This window comes from Panthera tigris, chromosome D2, assembly GCF_018350195.1.
Source record: "Panthera tigris isolate Pti1 chromosome D2, P.tigris_Pti1_mat1.1, whole genome shotgun sequence".
Taxonomy (NCBI): Eukaryota; Metazoa; Chordata; class Mammalia; order Carnivora; family Felidae; genus Panthera; species Panthera tigris.
Window position 1 is genome coordinate 17,704,501 of NC_056670.1, and position 13,744 is coordinate 17,718,244.

Sequence of the window (13,744 nt, forward strand, 5' to 3'; positions counted from 1 at the left end):
ATCTATAAAATGGACAAAGTACAAGCTCTGTACAGCAGTTCTTTTTAAAAATCAACTGGAAAAAAAATTACCAAACTATATTTTGAGTTTGCAAAACATACTCACAGATACCATCATTTTAGCGTTTATGAGGACGTAAGAAAAGACCACCACAGAGAAGACGACTCACTTTGCCACGCTTTGCTCAAAGGGCTCTTAGGAAAAGAATCCGTACTTGTAAAAACGGGAGAGGGTGGGATCGTCCCGATGACTAAAAAAATAACGCAACCACAGTAAGTCACTTTGGCACACTGTGTCATGTAAACATAGCTCACCTGTAGACACTGGTTCCCGCCCCGCCTGCGTCCCACAGCCTCGCGCGGGTACCCGACGCTCTCCCCAGGGGCCCACCTGGAGTCAAGACCAGCCTCTGAGGACACAGGTGTGCAGCGTCGGGCCGGCTAGGGCCTCCCTGCCCGCTGAAAGCACCTCTGGGTGCTCGGCAGGGGGCCAGAAAGGAAGACACAGGACAGTCACCCGGCCACGCCTCTACGCCTGAGCCCAGCGTCCCGGAGCAAACACGCGCAGGGCTTGTGCAGTGGAGGACAAAAGACCAGGAAGATCCCCTTTCCTAGAGGAACAGGCAGGGAAGAGAGTGGCACTTTGCAGAGCGTCAACCCAGCGGAATCTTCTGGGGACACTTCTCACTCTGTGACTTCCCAGTCTGCCCAAAGGGGCCCGAGGAGGTGAATTTCTGATGCGCGCCCCACGATGCCTCAGCTTGTGGGTGGCCGGCCTCTTTGAGACGGGGCCCGGGTGTGGGCAGCAGGCAGGAGAGGGGAGAGGGAGGCAGTGGCCGCGAGAATGACCAAGGAGCCACTCTGTCCCTGCGTGCAGGGCCGCCGCAAAGGCAAGGAGGACTCTGCGGGGACATTGCCGGGTGCCTCTTCCTGGTAGTAGCTTTAGTTCTGGTCTTGTGGTTTATACCAACAGCGGCTTCCTAAAGTACAAGCCTCGTGTTCCATGCCCTCCGTGTCAACGGATCAGGCGTCTTTCAGTTTGTAGCTTTCCTAACGGTCGACCCAACGCCCATGACCGACAGCAGTCACCTGGGCCCGGGAGGGACAGTGTGGGCAGGCCAGATTCCAGAGCCCAGGGACCGTGGCCAGCCTGCCAGCTCGCCCAGACTCTCCCGATGAGTCCGGTGCTGGTTTCTGACAGCTTCCTGCCATCACCTACTGAGGGCCGTGGGAAGGGGTGGTTTTTTTTTGTCTGTTTTTGTTTTTGTTTTTTGTTTTTCCCTAAGAGAAAAGAAATTGGAATTTAAAAAGACCCAAAGCAACGTCTGCTAAAATAAGTAACCCATCCACGTTTACAGATACCGAGGGCACGAAATGTGGATCCCAACATTTGGTGGTGACTTCCGGGCTGAAAGCAACAGAGGCGCCCTGTGTAGGGCAGCCCCCCCCCCCCCGCCCCCCGCCCAGCGGCCCCCATAGCACCTGCTCACGAGGATGCTCCAGGGGGCAAGGGAGACCACCTCCTCCCTCCGGGACAGCCCCGTCCCTCTTCCTTCCGGCTGTGAACTGCTCTGTGGAGAATTTACAAGATGAGAACAACCTACAGAAACCATAGGGAACTGACCGTACGTTCGTTCTATATACTTATATTTAGTGTCCCACTGTAGAAAAGTTCATACTCAGATACAGCAAGTACATCATGTGGAAGAGGGGGGTCTGTGCTGGGAAGACAGCTGGGAATAGAGGAGTGGGGACAGGGGAATACGACGTAAACCTGCAAAGTGACGTGGTTCGCTGCTGTGGAAACCCGACGTGATTTCAATGGGATCAAACATGGAGATTTCGAGAGAGTTCTCCTCGTGGTGACGTAGCAACGACACCCCTTCCACCCTCCCTGCCCCCAACTCGTACGCGTTCGGGCCGCTTCTCCGCCGTCCCTGGGGGGTCGTCCGGGGCTTCCCCGGCCAGAACCGGGGGGGTGGGGGGGGCACCGGGGGGGCCGTGGCCTCGGAAAGGGGGCCCGGCTATCTCCTGTGAGGGGAGGAGAGCCGTTGCTCTCTCCTGGCCTCTTCCGTGTCCGCCCAGGCCCCGCACCTCGCAGAAGTTCTCCGACTTTCAGACCGTGATGGAATACTGAGGTATATAGTTTCGCGGAAAGTTCAAGAAACATAATCAATAACGTGATCACCAAACTCAGCCCGACGGTGGAGACAGGCCGGCGCGGCCTCCCCGGCTCTCCTACTGCTGCAGGTTGAGCGTGAACTTCCACTGCTGGGACAGGGCCGGGCTGCACACCTCCACGCTCAGGCCCCCGTTCTTGGCCGTGCGGCTGTCCAGGCACAGGTTGCTGCCCACGTGCCGCAGCTTGGAGTTGCCCTCGATCTGTTCCCACTTCTGCAGAAGACAGGAGAATGCCTTACAGTAAGGGCACGAACGGAATGGCACGAAACAGATCCTTTTGGCGGGGTCTTCTGGCTACATTAAAAACCCAAAGAACCAAGTATCTTTTTGGGGGGGGGTGGTCTCTGATCACGATGGATGGGAGTTACCAACGGGCCCCCCACAAAGCAGCCCCAGGTGCTGCGAAGCGCCCAGGAAAGAAACCTCCGCTCTCCTGCCTCGGTTTGCAACTCAAAGCCTCCTTTTTCAGGCCGCCGGGGACCGCTTCTCCTGTCCCGCCCTCTCCCTCCTGTGGCTGTGCCCTTGTCCAAGCACCAGCGCCCGGGCACCTGCTATCCTCAGTCATTACAAGGACTTGATGTAGGGACTCTGCATTCGTCCCCAAGAAGGCCTCATCTGATGATCCTTCACCTCAAGGAAGGAGCCCCAGGAAGCTGAGCCAGCGCAGAGGGGACCCCAATCGTGCCCCTGGTTACTGGAAGGCAGCCCTGCCCAGAGGGCATGGCCTGGGCACCTCCACACTCTCACGTAGGCCCTCCTGCTCGGCTGAGCCAGAGGAACCGTGTCAGGTGCAGCGAGAGGGAAAGAGATGCTTGAGTGGCCAGAGTATCACCTTGAGGAACCTGTTTCTGGACTGTCCGTTTTCTCTACTAGTCTGCGGGCTCCTTGGGGGCCGTGTGTGTGAGAAACTTGCCTCAGCCACACTAGAGTCTCCCAGCGCTCTGCCTGGCACAACCGAGTTCCAAATGGGGCACTTGGAGAGCACAGGGCAGAATGTCTTCTTACTCAAGTGTGCGCACCCTCCCCCCTACCAAAACTAAACCCAGCAACCAACCCGCCAACCTCAACCCACCAGCTAACCAAACTCAATCAGCCAGTCAATCAACTCACCAATCAATCAACTCATCAACCAACCAACCAACCAACCAACCAAGTCAGGAGGCAAAGCCCACAGCCTAAAGGAAAGGGAAGGAAAGGCAGGAAATCTGAGCCCCCCCACCCTGCTGTTTACCCCCATGTAGAAATCTCGAATGTTTGTTCTTTAAAAAAAAAAAAAGTATCACACTTTTTTCTCCCCAAAGCTCTCCCTTCATTAACATAGTCTGTGATTCTAATTAATTTTTTACACTGTGTGCGCTAAAGCTCCTTTCCGTAAGTATTTTTGCAAATCCTTTTGACACCGTGGAATTGAATTTTCTTCCTCCTGCCTCCCTTTCCCCTCTGACTCTGCAAATGCACACACAACACAAGCACACAGACGTGCCTGGAAACCAAATGGTCCAAATGGCAGGACGGTGCGGCTTCAAGATAAATTTAGCTGAGAAGCCTCGTCTCAAATGGCACATGAACGAGGTGGGGAAGGAGGCAGAAGAGGCAGAGGGGAGCCCAGCTCCCTGGGAACTGACCTTCTGCACAGGGACCCTGGGATACGCATTCGCACGGCCCGCTAACCTGGAGTTTTTGCCAACAGTGAAATTCAGCGTGATCAGATGAACACGGGGGACGTCATGGCTACCTGCCTGTCATCTCCTCCTTTCTGGCTCCCTGGCCGTCAGTCATTCCTCACGCAGGTTTCCTCCATTGTCATGGGAAGTGTGTATGCCCTGCCCACATCCCCGTGTCACTCTGAGTGGCCAAGAATCGGGTTTGACAAAGGACACGGAATGAATGGAATCTGATTTCCTTCTCTGGAGGGGCTCTGCCTGTCATGTGTCAAAACATCAGCTAAATGGAAGGTCTTTAAAAAAAGAACCCAACCCCAGCTGTGTCTCTGGCAGGCAGCGCCCTCCGCCCGGGCTCACGGGTCAGATTTCTGGGGCATCGAGGCTCTCCTGAAACAGCCCCCACATTTCCACGTGCCACGCAGCCCGAAGAGTCTGCAAGAATTTTCCATCTCCTGGTGTGAGCCTCTCGGGGGGTCAGTGACACTTCCTAAGACCTGGGACTACAGCAGGATCACCTGTCAACACCTGAGATAAGACCAGCTCCCGCTAAAGCAGCTCCTCTAGAGGTTACGCGTCTGTTTTGTTCTGTTCTTTTAGGAGGTTTGGTGACCAGATAAAATCATCAGTTTGTCCCTTCTTTGTGCCTCCATGGACGCCCCTGCCCCATGACACTCCACGGTAGCGTGGCTGCAGCCTGGGCGGGGGGCATCATGGAATCCTGGGTGCATCGATGCCCAACCAGCAGGACTGTGGGCGGCCCGGGTCCAGGGGACAGGGGCCTCCCGGTTGGGCGGTCGCGCTCGCGGACCAGGGGTACCGTGCACTCCTGAAACCGTGCCGTCAACACAGATGAACATTTGAGGACGGCAGACTGTGGGCAGACAGCCGTGCGGGGGAGGCACCCGCTGCTAAACCAGGGATTCCGCTGAGTAGAGGATGCGGGGACGCCCAGCGGTCAGGCCAGCGGTGGCCAGAGGCAAGCGTTTCTCTGACAACGGGATCTAATAAGCAAGGGACCAGGTTTTGGCCTCGGTCCTCCCAGGGGACCCTGGAGAGAAGATGCGGGTCTCAGCCTCCCCTTTTGTGAAGCCGGTGTTGAACTAGAAGCCCACTCAGGCTCCTGGCTCTGTGCCTCAGTTTCCCTACACCCATCTACCTGAGAAGAAGGGACTGTATGAAGACAAGCCCGCTCCACACGTTGGCATGTTGGAAGGGCCTTTTGCGGCTACGTTTCTATTTCTGACACTAGCCATTACCCCAGTCAAGAAAGGGCATGTCTCCATGTTACCCGCTGGGACTATGTCAGAGAAAACCAGCTTCAAAGGCAAAAACATTCTAAACTGTTTGGAAAAATACATACACATATATGTACATACACGTATATATGTGTGTGTATATATATATACACACACGTATACACTTGAGAGTGTGCGTATAAGGTTTCATCCACTGGAACTTACGTAGCATTTTTGTAAGTTTAAAAAGCAAAGATATTTAACAAATAAGAACGTAAGTTTTCTTTAAAATATCCAGCGGCATGGAGAGAATGTGCCCCCACGTGCAGGGGGGTCTGATGAGGCGGCAAGTTACGGGGTTGCGGTCATCACGTCCAGCACTCAGACCCACACATCCGCGGCCACCACCGTCCGTTATCTCCTTGGTGCTCACCGACGTCACCAGATACTTTCAGGGTGCCCACAAACAAGCAGCTGCTACAGAGAAGCTTCTGGACAGGGGACCACCAGCCCTGCTTCCCTTGCACAGCACGGAGGGGAGGAAATGACCTGCCCCTACCACCGTGCCCGGGCTAGAGAAGGCAAGGCGTTCAGAGACCTTCGGAGGAGCCGAGCATACAATCACGAAACAGATCGGTCAAGAAGTTACGGGGAGCCATAACCCAGGACGGGGCACTCATGGGAGAGCGGCCCACAGGGGGCAGAGGAGAGAAAGCACGCCATCCAGAGCCGGTGCCCACGGAGACCGAGGAGCCTTCGCAGCACTCGCACCCCGCACCCTGCAGAGACACGACGATCCCACGTTCGCCCAGCACGGGATTCGAGGGCAGCCGGCCACACACCGGGGGCTGCCCAGCAGGGTAGGGGGACGGCGGGCAGATCGCGGGAGCTGGAGTCCAGTAGGGCAGCCGGCACGGCAACAAACACGGCGTACGCGCTGCCGTCGAGGCCACGGAGGCGGCACCGGGAGGCCAGGCCGAGGGGCACGGGCACCCTACCTGTCTGCTGTCGTTTTCCCGGCAGCCCTGCAGCTTTATGACCGAGCCCGGCGTCCGGTCCACCACCGTCAGGCACAAGTCCATGTGTTTCACCGACTTCTCCTTCGTCAGGGCCCATTCCTGGAACGCAAAACTGCAGGTCAGGGGCGGGCCACGCGCGGGCCCGTGAGGGGACGGGGCCCCCAAAGGGAAAGGGTCACGCTGCGGAGCCGGGATGTGGAGCCCCCTGGGCCAACGCAGGGCCCACACGCGACTTTCCGCCTAAGGGCGGGTCCTCAGCTGGGGGTGTCCGGGGGTGCCTCCCGGCGCAGCACCAAGATTTTTGCAGACCGTCGTGGCAGCAGGGCTCCGAGAACGCCAGGAACCAAGATAAACAGTATTAACTATGTTAGCCCCAGACGCAAATCAGAGCACCGCGCTCATCTTCCACCCTTAAATGCGAGCTGGAGACACCGTGGCTCGTGCGTGGTTCCCACAAGACGGACGGTGCAGGGCCAACTCTTCCACCCACGTCGTTTTGGGGAAGGCTCTGCGCCCCCTGCAGGTGTGGTCTGGAAACAGCCTTTACGAATGCGGATTGTAACGTGTGAAAATTATAAATTACACAGGGCCAATCTAGGCAAAACGTACAGCGTGTAGCCTCACTCCTGGGCGGTGGGTGATTTAATGCTCAGGAAGGTCTGAGATCCCTGCGGCTGGGCCTATGTATTTACACACACACACACACACACACACACACACACACACACACACACACAGCACTAGTTATTCTGAGTACTCGATAAGACTGTCTCAAACGGCAGGAAGCCAGAGAATGGGGAAGAAGTGGGAGTGTGGCCACGGGCGGAAGGCTCCCGCAGGGCAGCGGGTGGGACAGGAGGAAGGTGGCTTCTGACCTCTGCTCTAGGGCGGGACCCTTTCGAAGGGGTAAACACCCAAATGAGCGCTCGGGATCCAGAGGCAGCAAGGCGTCTCCCGACGCAGAATTCTATCAGGACAGACCACCCGCGGCGTCATTTCTGCTGCCACGATACAGCCGTCCTCGCAATGACCCCACTGCGCCCTGCAGCGACCCAGGTGCTCTCGCAGGGCCGGGCCCAGGGCGGTGAACAGACAGGCAGGGCCCCGACCCCGTGGGGCTGGTTCTCCAGCGGGGAGAACACATAACACACACGTGAATGTACCACGGCCACTTAGGCGCTATTAAGTGCTTTGGAGAAATTATTTTCCTTTTCTTCTAAGGGGACAGAGATGAGAGAGGGAATAAATTATCATTTTTTTAAAGTGTATTTATCGAGAGAGAGAGAGAATGAGTATCTCAAGCAGGCTCTGTGCAGCCAGTGCAGAGTCCAATGTGCGGCTCAAACTCACGAAGCGTGAGACAAAGCCAAAGTCAAGAGTCAGACGCTTAACTGATTGAGCCACCCAGGCACCCAGGGAATAAATGACCTTGTAAAGAAGCCTCACTATTCAACACCCAGGTCACCCTGGGACAAAAGGTGGGCCCCAGACAGGCAGCCCCCGCAGGGACCGGAAAAGCCGTTAGCCTGTTCTCCGGCTGCCTCGCTCCTAACAGGGAGGCCGACGGGGGCCAGTGCCCTCACTCCCCTCGGCTTCAACGTCCTCACCTTTTAACTAGTGTTTCTCAAAGTGTGCTCCATGAGGAATTCTATAAAGTTAGTTCCAGGTCAAATACATTTGGGAAACGGTGAGTTTGGGCCATGTTTCCCTCCGCAAATTCGGAAAGAAGTCTCTTAAAGGCTCTGAAAGTCCGAGGATAGAAGAAACTGCCCGGGCTGTTTTCCTTTGCGACTCTCGGGCTCGGGAGCTCGGAGCCCTGTCCCCACCTGTCCCCACCAGCGGCTCTTGGCAGTGAGCTCTGCAGAGCGCCCTCTGGGAAGGGCCACGTGCCGCCTCTGAGCGGCGACTGCAACCTTCCACGATGCCGTCACTCAACAGTCGGTGCTTCTCAAGTGCCAACAGGTGCTCAACGTCACCGGCACTTGAGGGCGTCACTCACGGCACAAAGGCCCCCGAGAAGGAGGACGTGCATGCGGTCTTTCGTCACGTGTCCAGCGAGGCTTGTGTGAAACAATGGCACCGAGACCCCCCCCCCCTAAGATTTTACATGGTTCCGGGAAGCAGGTGTCCAAAGCCGCTGGAAGGGCTGCAAACAGATACCCAGTTAAAGCTCACGTCTCGATGTTTCTACGAGCTTCTTGCCACGGTGCGCTTAATTATTTTAAAGCCGACTTTAGGCTGAATTTCAGAAAAACTAATTCAGCTGTGCAAACAACACAGCTAGTTGCCACTTTGTTCTTCTGTGTTGCATTTCAATGATCTGGATTTGTCAAATAAAGTTCATAAATATTTAAGGAACGCTTTTTTGAGCCGCTCCTCTTAAAAAAGCCCGGCCATTAATTTTCCCATTTCCTGTGTGTCTGCTGGGGCTCAGCCAGAAACCACATAACAAACCTTACTCTTCCAGAGCACAGGACCCTATTTTCAGTGAGGGAATGTTATCTACCCTCAGTTTTCACCCATGTGGCACACTCCTCAAGAAAGCATCACTTTGCGTCAGATCAGATGGGGCTCACTCGTGGCGGGTTTACGAGTCGGGTTCTCTGCGAGTGGCAGGCGTGAGCTCTGCCTTCCAGAACCACACTCGCCAGTATGGTGGGAAAAAGAAATTTTTTTAATCCTTTTTGAGACACACACACACACACACACACACACACACATACACACAGAGTGAAAGGGTGGGGGGAGGGCAGAGAGAGAGGGAGACACAGAATCCCAAGCAGGCTCCAGGCTGTGGGCTGTCAGCATAGAGCCCAACGCGGGGCTCGAACCCATGAACCAAGAGATCGTGACCTGAGCCGGAGTGGGACGCTTAAGGGACTGAGCCACCCAGGCACCCCGCCTCGGTTCAGTTAAACAGAGCAAATGCCTGACACCCTCGGTCGCATGAGCTACGTTCTGAGTGCTCTGTAGCTGCAAGGGGTCGGGGAGAACCGCACTGGACGGGGCGAACTAGAACACCGTCCTCACTTTACAAAGCACAGCTGGACGGCGCTGATCTAGAAGGCGGCTCTCTCTGGGCCTCAGGCCGGTCCACGGAGGAAGGTGTTCCCAGGCGTGTGGGTGAAAGTACACCACGTCGTCATACTGCCTCCCGGTCCCTCAGTGATGTGGCCTCTCCCTCGAGGAAACTCTTCACTGTGCAGCTGCTCCTTTAGAATCACCGGCCTCAGGAGCTTTCGAAAGCCCCAGTGCTCTGCGGCCCCAGGCCAAGTGAAATCCCAGGCTTTCTGGGCATGGGACCTGGCGTCGGTATTTCTTAAAAGCTTTCGGGGCTATTCCAGCACAAAACCACAGGAGGAGTGCTCAGAGCGAGTGGAAACCTGCTCCCTGGAGAGGCGGGGCTGTGTCCTCCCGTCTATGACCCCTGAGGGGGCAGCACCTGGCACAGCGGGTCCCCTGCAAATATCTGCTGAAAGGGAGGAAAAGTCACCCCGTGCGAGAACAGCAATGGTCTCACAACAGGAAAGGGGAAAAAAGAGTGGCAACGGGTTGGCTCTGCACAGGCCGTCACGTGTGTTTGTCACGACAGCCCCAGGCACGGCACCGGGGTCTGCTTTGCGCAGGCTCTGGGACAGGCCAAGGTCGGGGCTGGGCCACGGCACAGCACTGTCGCCTGTGTGCACAGCTGGGAGCAGCCGTGTCTGGGGGGCCTCCTCCACTGTCCCCAACTACTTCCTCCCCCGAAGACGGTGCCCTGAGAGCAGCTCGCCACCAGCGAGCTCCGATGCCTAGACATCAGGGGACTATAACCAGGACACCTCGGAGACTGAGAGGGGGAGCAATGAAAAATTTCACGGGGAGAAACAGGTGTAAACCGAGAACGTCCGGGGCAGGCCAGAGGAGTGTTCGTGGGCTGAGATACCAACATGCAGGCGGGATCTGGGGATCCAGAGCCACAGCCACCAGCCGTCACTGGTGGGGGGTGATCACATGGGCCACTGAGTGGTCGAGAGCCAAGCACAGAGCCCGGGACAGAAGCTGGTGCCTGAGACACTGAGGGCAGGGTGGGCGGTGACGGGAAATCCTTCACGGCCGGCCGGCACACTTACTTTTAGAATGCCCTACAGAGGGGCACCCGGCTGGCTCAGTAGGCTAGGCCCCCGACTGGATTTCGGCTCAGGTCGTGATCTCACGGTCCGTGAGTTCGAGACCCATGTCGGGCTCTGTGCTGATGGTGCGGAGCCTGCTTGGGGTTCTCTCTCTTCCCTGATTATGCTCTCTCTCTCTCTCTCAAAATAAGTAAAGAAATGTTAAAAAAATTACTTTCAGATGCTCTACAGGGTAAGACTTCTCACTGCCCAGGAGAGCTGCTAAAATATAAAGGACTGAACCCTTTAACTTTCACTGGATCATCAGAACATCGCAAATGTGACAGAGGGGAACCCCAGGAATGAACTGAGTGAAGCCAAGGCGGAATTATAAAACGTCTAACAACAGGGATGGTAAATAATTCGAAGGCAAACTTTCAGCAGTTTCATCATGGCTTTGGACAGAAGCAGATAAAACCCCCGCCTGTCCCCGTGCTCACACCCCTCCCGCCTCCCACCGCAGCCCCGAACCTCTACTGCTCAGCTTAGAGGGAGCGATCCCTGCACGGCCTCCCGCAGTCAGACCTGGGCCGGGACAAGGGTGACAGCAACGCCACGTGACCCTGTGTCATCCCCTGTTGTGTGAGGCTGAGTATGTCACAGAGGCCACGCGGTCCCCAGCAAGAGGTGGGATCACATTTAATTTCACTGCCTCGGACTGAAAGGCAGGAACAGTGCCCCCCCCCCCCCCCCCCCCCCCCGCCCCACCTCCTGTCCCCAACCAACAAACTGCCCGACTTGTGTCCTCCCTCCTCCTCTCCTTCCTTCCCTCTTTACTGGTCCTCCTTCCAGCTGACCCCTCACATTTGGGGGGCCTGGGAAAGAGTACAAACGGGGACCCACATATCACAGGCTGAAATACTTGAAATCCGTAAATCCAGCTGTACCCAGAGGCTGGCCGTGCACTCACCCAAAGCTCACGGCCTGTCCAGAAGACAGAGGCTCTGGGGACAGAGGGGAGACCCTGGGAGCCCAGGCGGGGGGCGGTGGGGGCGGCACGCAGGTGCTGGGCCGGCCCTGGCTGCCGCCTGAAGCTGGCTCCCCGCCTCTTGTCTGATTTAGGGTGTCCGGACCATTCCAAGCATCTGCTAAGATGCCATCACCAAGTGAAGGGAGCATTTGGGGATCGCAGTCTGCCTAGATACTCCCTGGGGGTGGGGTCTGGAGCCACCAGCTGTACATGGGAGCAGGGGCCCTCTTTTAAAAATAATCCTTTTTAAAGAAGGTTCTAGGATCAATAAACCTGGATACACCGAGTTAAACTGCCTCCCGACCCCCGCCTCACCCCATTTAAACTGCAGGCCCTCTGAGAGCTTGGCATATTTTCAAAGAGGTAAGAGTACTTAGCATTGCCCAACCTTTTTTGCGTACAAAGCCCATGGTTTCCCAAATACCTATTATTATCTCATTACAAAATGGCTTTCTAGACGGTTGTCTTCTGGAACACGTAGGCCACTGTTAGGCCCATCAAGCCTTCTTGGTCTCATTTTCAGTGAGGATAGAAGGTGGTGGGGTTTTACGCTTCCTGGAAAAGTTGCGTGTGTGTGTGTGTGTGTGTGTGTGTGTGTGTGTGTGTGTGTGCCAGACCGAAGCTAGTAATTATTAATTTTTCTATCTAAGCTGTTGCTGTCTAACAGGCAGGGGGACCAGGAATGACTCTGGCGGCCGCCACAGGGACTGTGGTTAAGTACCCATTTAACTGGGGCATAGGTAGGTGTTGACAAGCACGTTCGGAGACTGGACACAGATGGGGACACAGAACAGGTGCTCTGGGGATGAGCACACATCACAGGGAGGACGGAGGCAGCAGGAAGACGAGGAAGAGGAGGAGGAGGAGGAGGAGAGGGAGGAGGAGGAGGAGAGGGAGGAGGAGGAGGAGGAGAGGGAGGAGGAGGAGAGGGAGGAGGAGGAGAGGGAGGAGGAGGAGGAGGAGGAGATTAAGACTGGCCCAAGACTGGCCCAAGGCTACTGACAGGCTCCACGCCTCTGATCCGAGACACCCCCCCCCCCCCCCCGATCTGATGGCCGTCTGCTAGCGGGTGACAGGCAGGAACTAGGTGCTACCTCACGGACAACTGGGGTCACAGGAGAAAGGCAGCAGCTAGGACTTGTAACGTCAGGGCCCCTTCCCCGTTGTCTCCGGGTCTCCGGGAGCTAAAGTCCACCCCACGCACATACCTGGTTCCCCCTGCATTGTGGCACTCGTAAACTCCGACGACACCGTCAGCAAAATGTCCCAAAGTGTCCAGGCAGTTGGTTCCCTGCTGCAAGGCCCCAAAAGCTATATCCTGGTGGTCGGGAACCCTGGAAAGCAATGGGAGAATCGTCTGCTTAATTCCACGGGAGCCCCCAGCTCCCGCCATCCACTTCCTCGGCTTGGTGACTTTATCTCAGGCAGCAGGAACCACTCGAGGAAGGCCTCCACTAGGCCCCGTGCCCCTCCCCCACTGGCGGGCGGTCTCAGCGAGGCAGCGTTTCGCCCACGTCCTGGATTTCTAAGCCCGACTGAAGATCACGTTGGAGGACGAGTCTTCGTATTCCATGTCAGGGAAACGTTTCTGGAAAGGAAAAGCTCCTGTATTCTTCGGTGTTGGTCCGTTGGAAGTTCTTTAGGAAAGCAATGAATGAGGGGCGCCTGGGTGGCTCCGTGAGTTGAGTGTCGGACTTCGGCTCAGCTGACGGTCTCGCAAGTTCGTGAGTTAGAGCCCCACCCTGGGCTCGTTGCTGTGGGCCCAGAGCCTGCTTCGGAGCCTCTGTCCCCCTCTCTCTGCCCCTCCCCCGCCTCGTGCTCTCAAAAACAAACATAAAAAAAAAAAAAAAAAAGATACGTATTAAAAAAAAAAAAAAACAGTAAAAGAAAAGCAGTGAGCGTGGTCATGTGCCACTTGAACTTCCCAGAAAACTTAGGATCTGACCTTCGCCCGGAAGAGGGGAGAACCTGAGTGGCTTTGTCGGGTGGCCTTGCCACAAACAGACCCAGGGCATGGCGGGGGGGGGAGGGGGGGGATGACACGCCTTGGGATTCGACTCGCATCTGCACCCAGCCTGGGCCCTGCACCAGCTGCGTCGTCTCTCAGACCTCCCACTCTCTCCACACCTCACCCCCCTCTTCTGCACGGCACCTGAGGAACAGGCCAGCTGCAAGTTATCATGTAAAAATACTGCCTCGTAAGCCGGGCTCTTGGGAAGCACTCGGTAAGTGGCAGTGACTACCACGGCCACAAACACAAGTACGAAGTTGGTGTCTCCCTTGCCTGGTGCAGGGCGGGGTCGGGGGCAGCAGAGTCACCTGCCGGCACGGTGCGCGATGCTTTGGACACGGTCCAGTGTCACCTCGGGGTGAAACATTTGATGTCGCTCTTGCCTGGCATCATTACCCACTAAGACCCAGGCCAGCAAATACGAGGTGGGCGCCACTGGGGGCTACGATCTGCTGCTGGGAGGCCCCGCATGAGCTGAGAGAGAGAGAGACGACGACCGGGGGGCTCCCGCTGG

General features: G+C 56.5%; 1 protein-coding gene across 3 annotated transcripts in view; it reads right to left on the bottom strand.

Annotated features, from left to right (window-relative positions):
- Positions 1 to 1,458: 1,458 nt before the first annotated feature.
- Positions 1,459 to 13,744, bottom strand: part of GALNT2 (polypeptide N-acetylgalactosaminyltransferase 2) — a 190,248-nt gene continuing 177,962 nt past the window's right edge. For 2 of the 3 annotated variants that reach the window (XM_042960400.1, XM_042960399.1), the window contains 2 exons: positions 12,428 to 12,553; positions 6,095 to 6,197 (listed from right to left, as the gene is read on the bottom strand). In XM_042960400.1, coding sequence (XP_042816334.1) covers positions 6,185 to 6,197; positions 12,428 to 12,553 — 139 coding nt within the window. In that variant the 3' untranslated portion in view covers positions 6,095 to 6,184. Of the gene's footprint in view, positions 2,394 to 6,077; positions 6,211 to 12,427; positions 12,554 to 13,744 lie in introns of those variants that run through there. The other variant, XM_042960401.1, reaches the window with a different exon arrangement.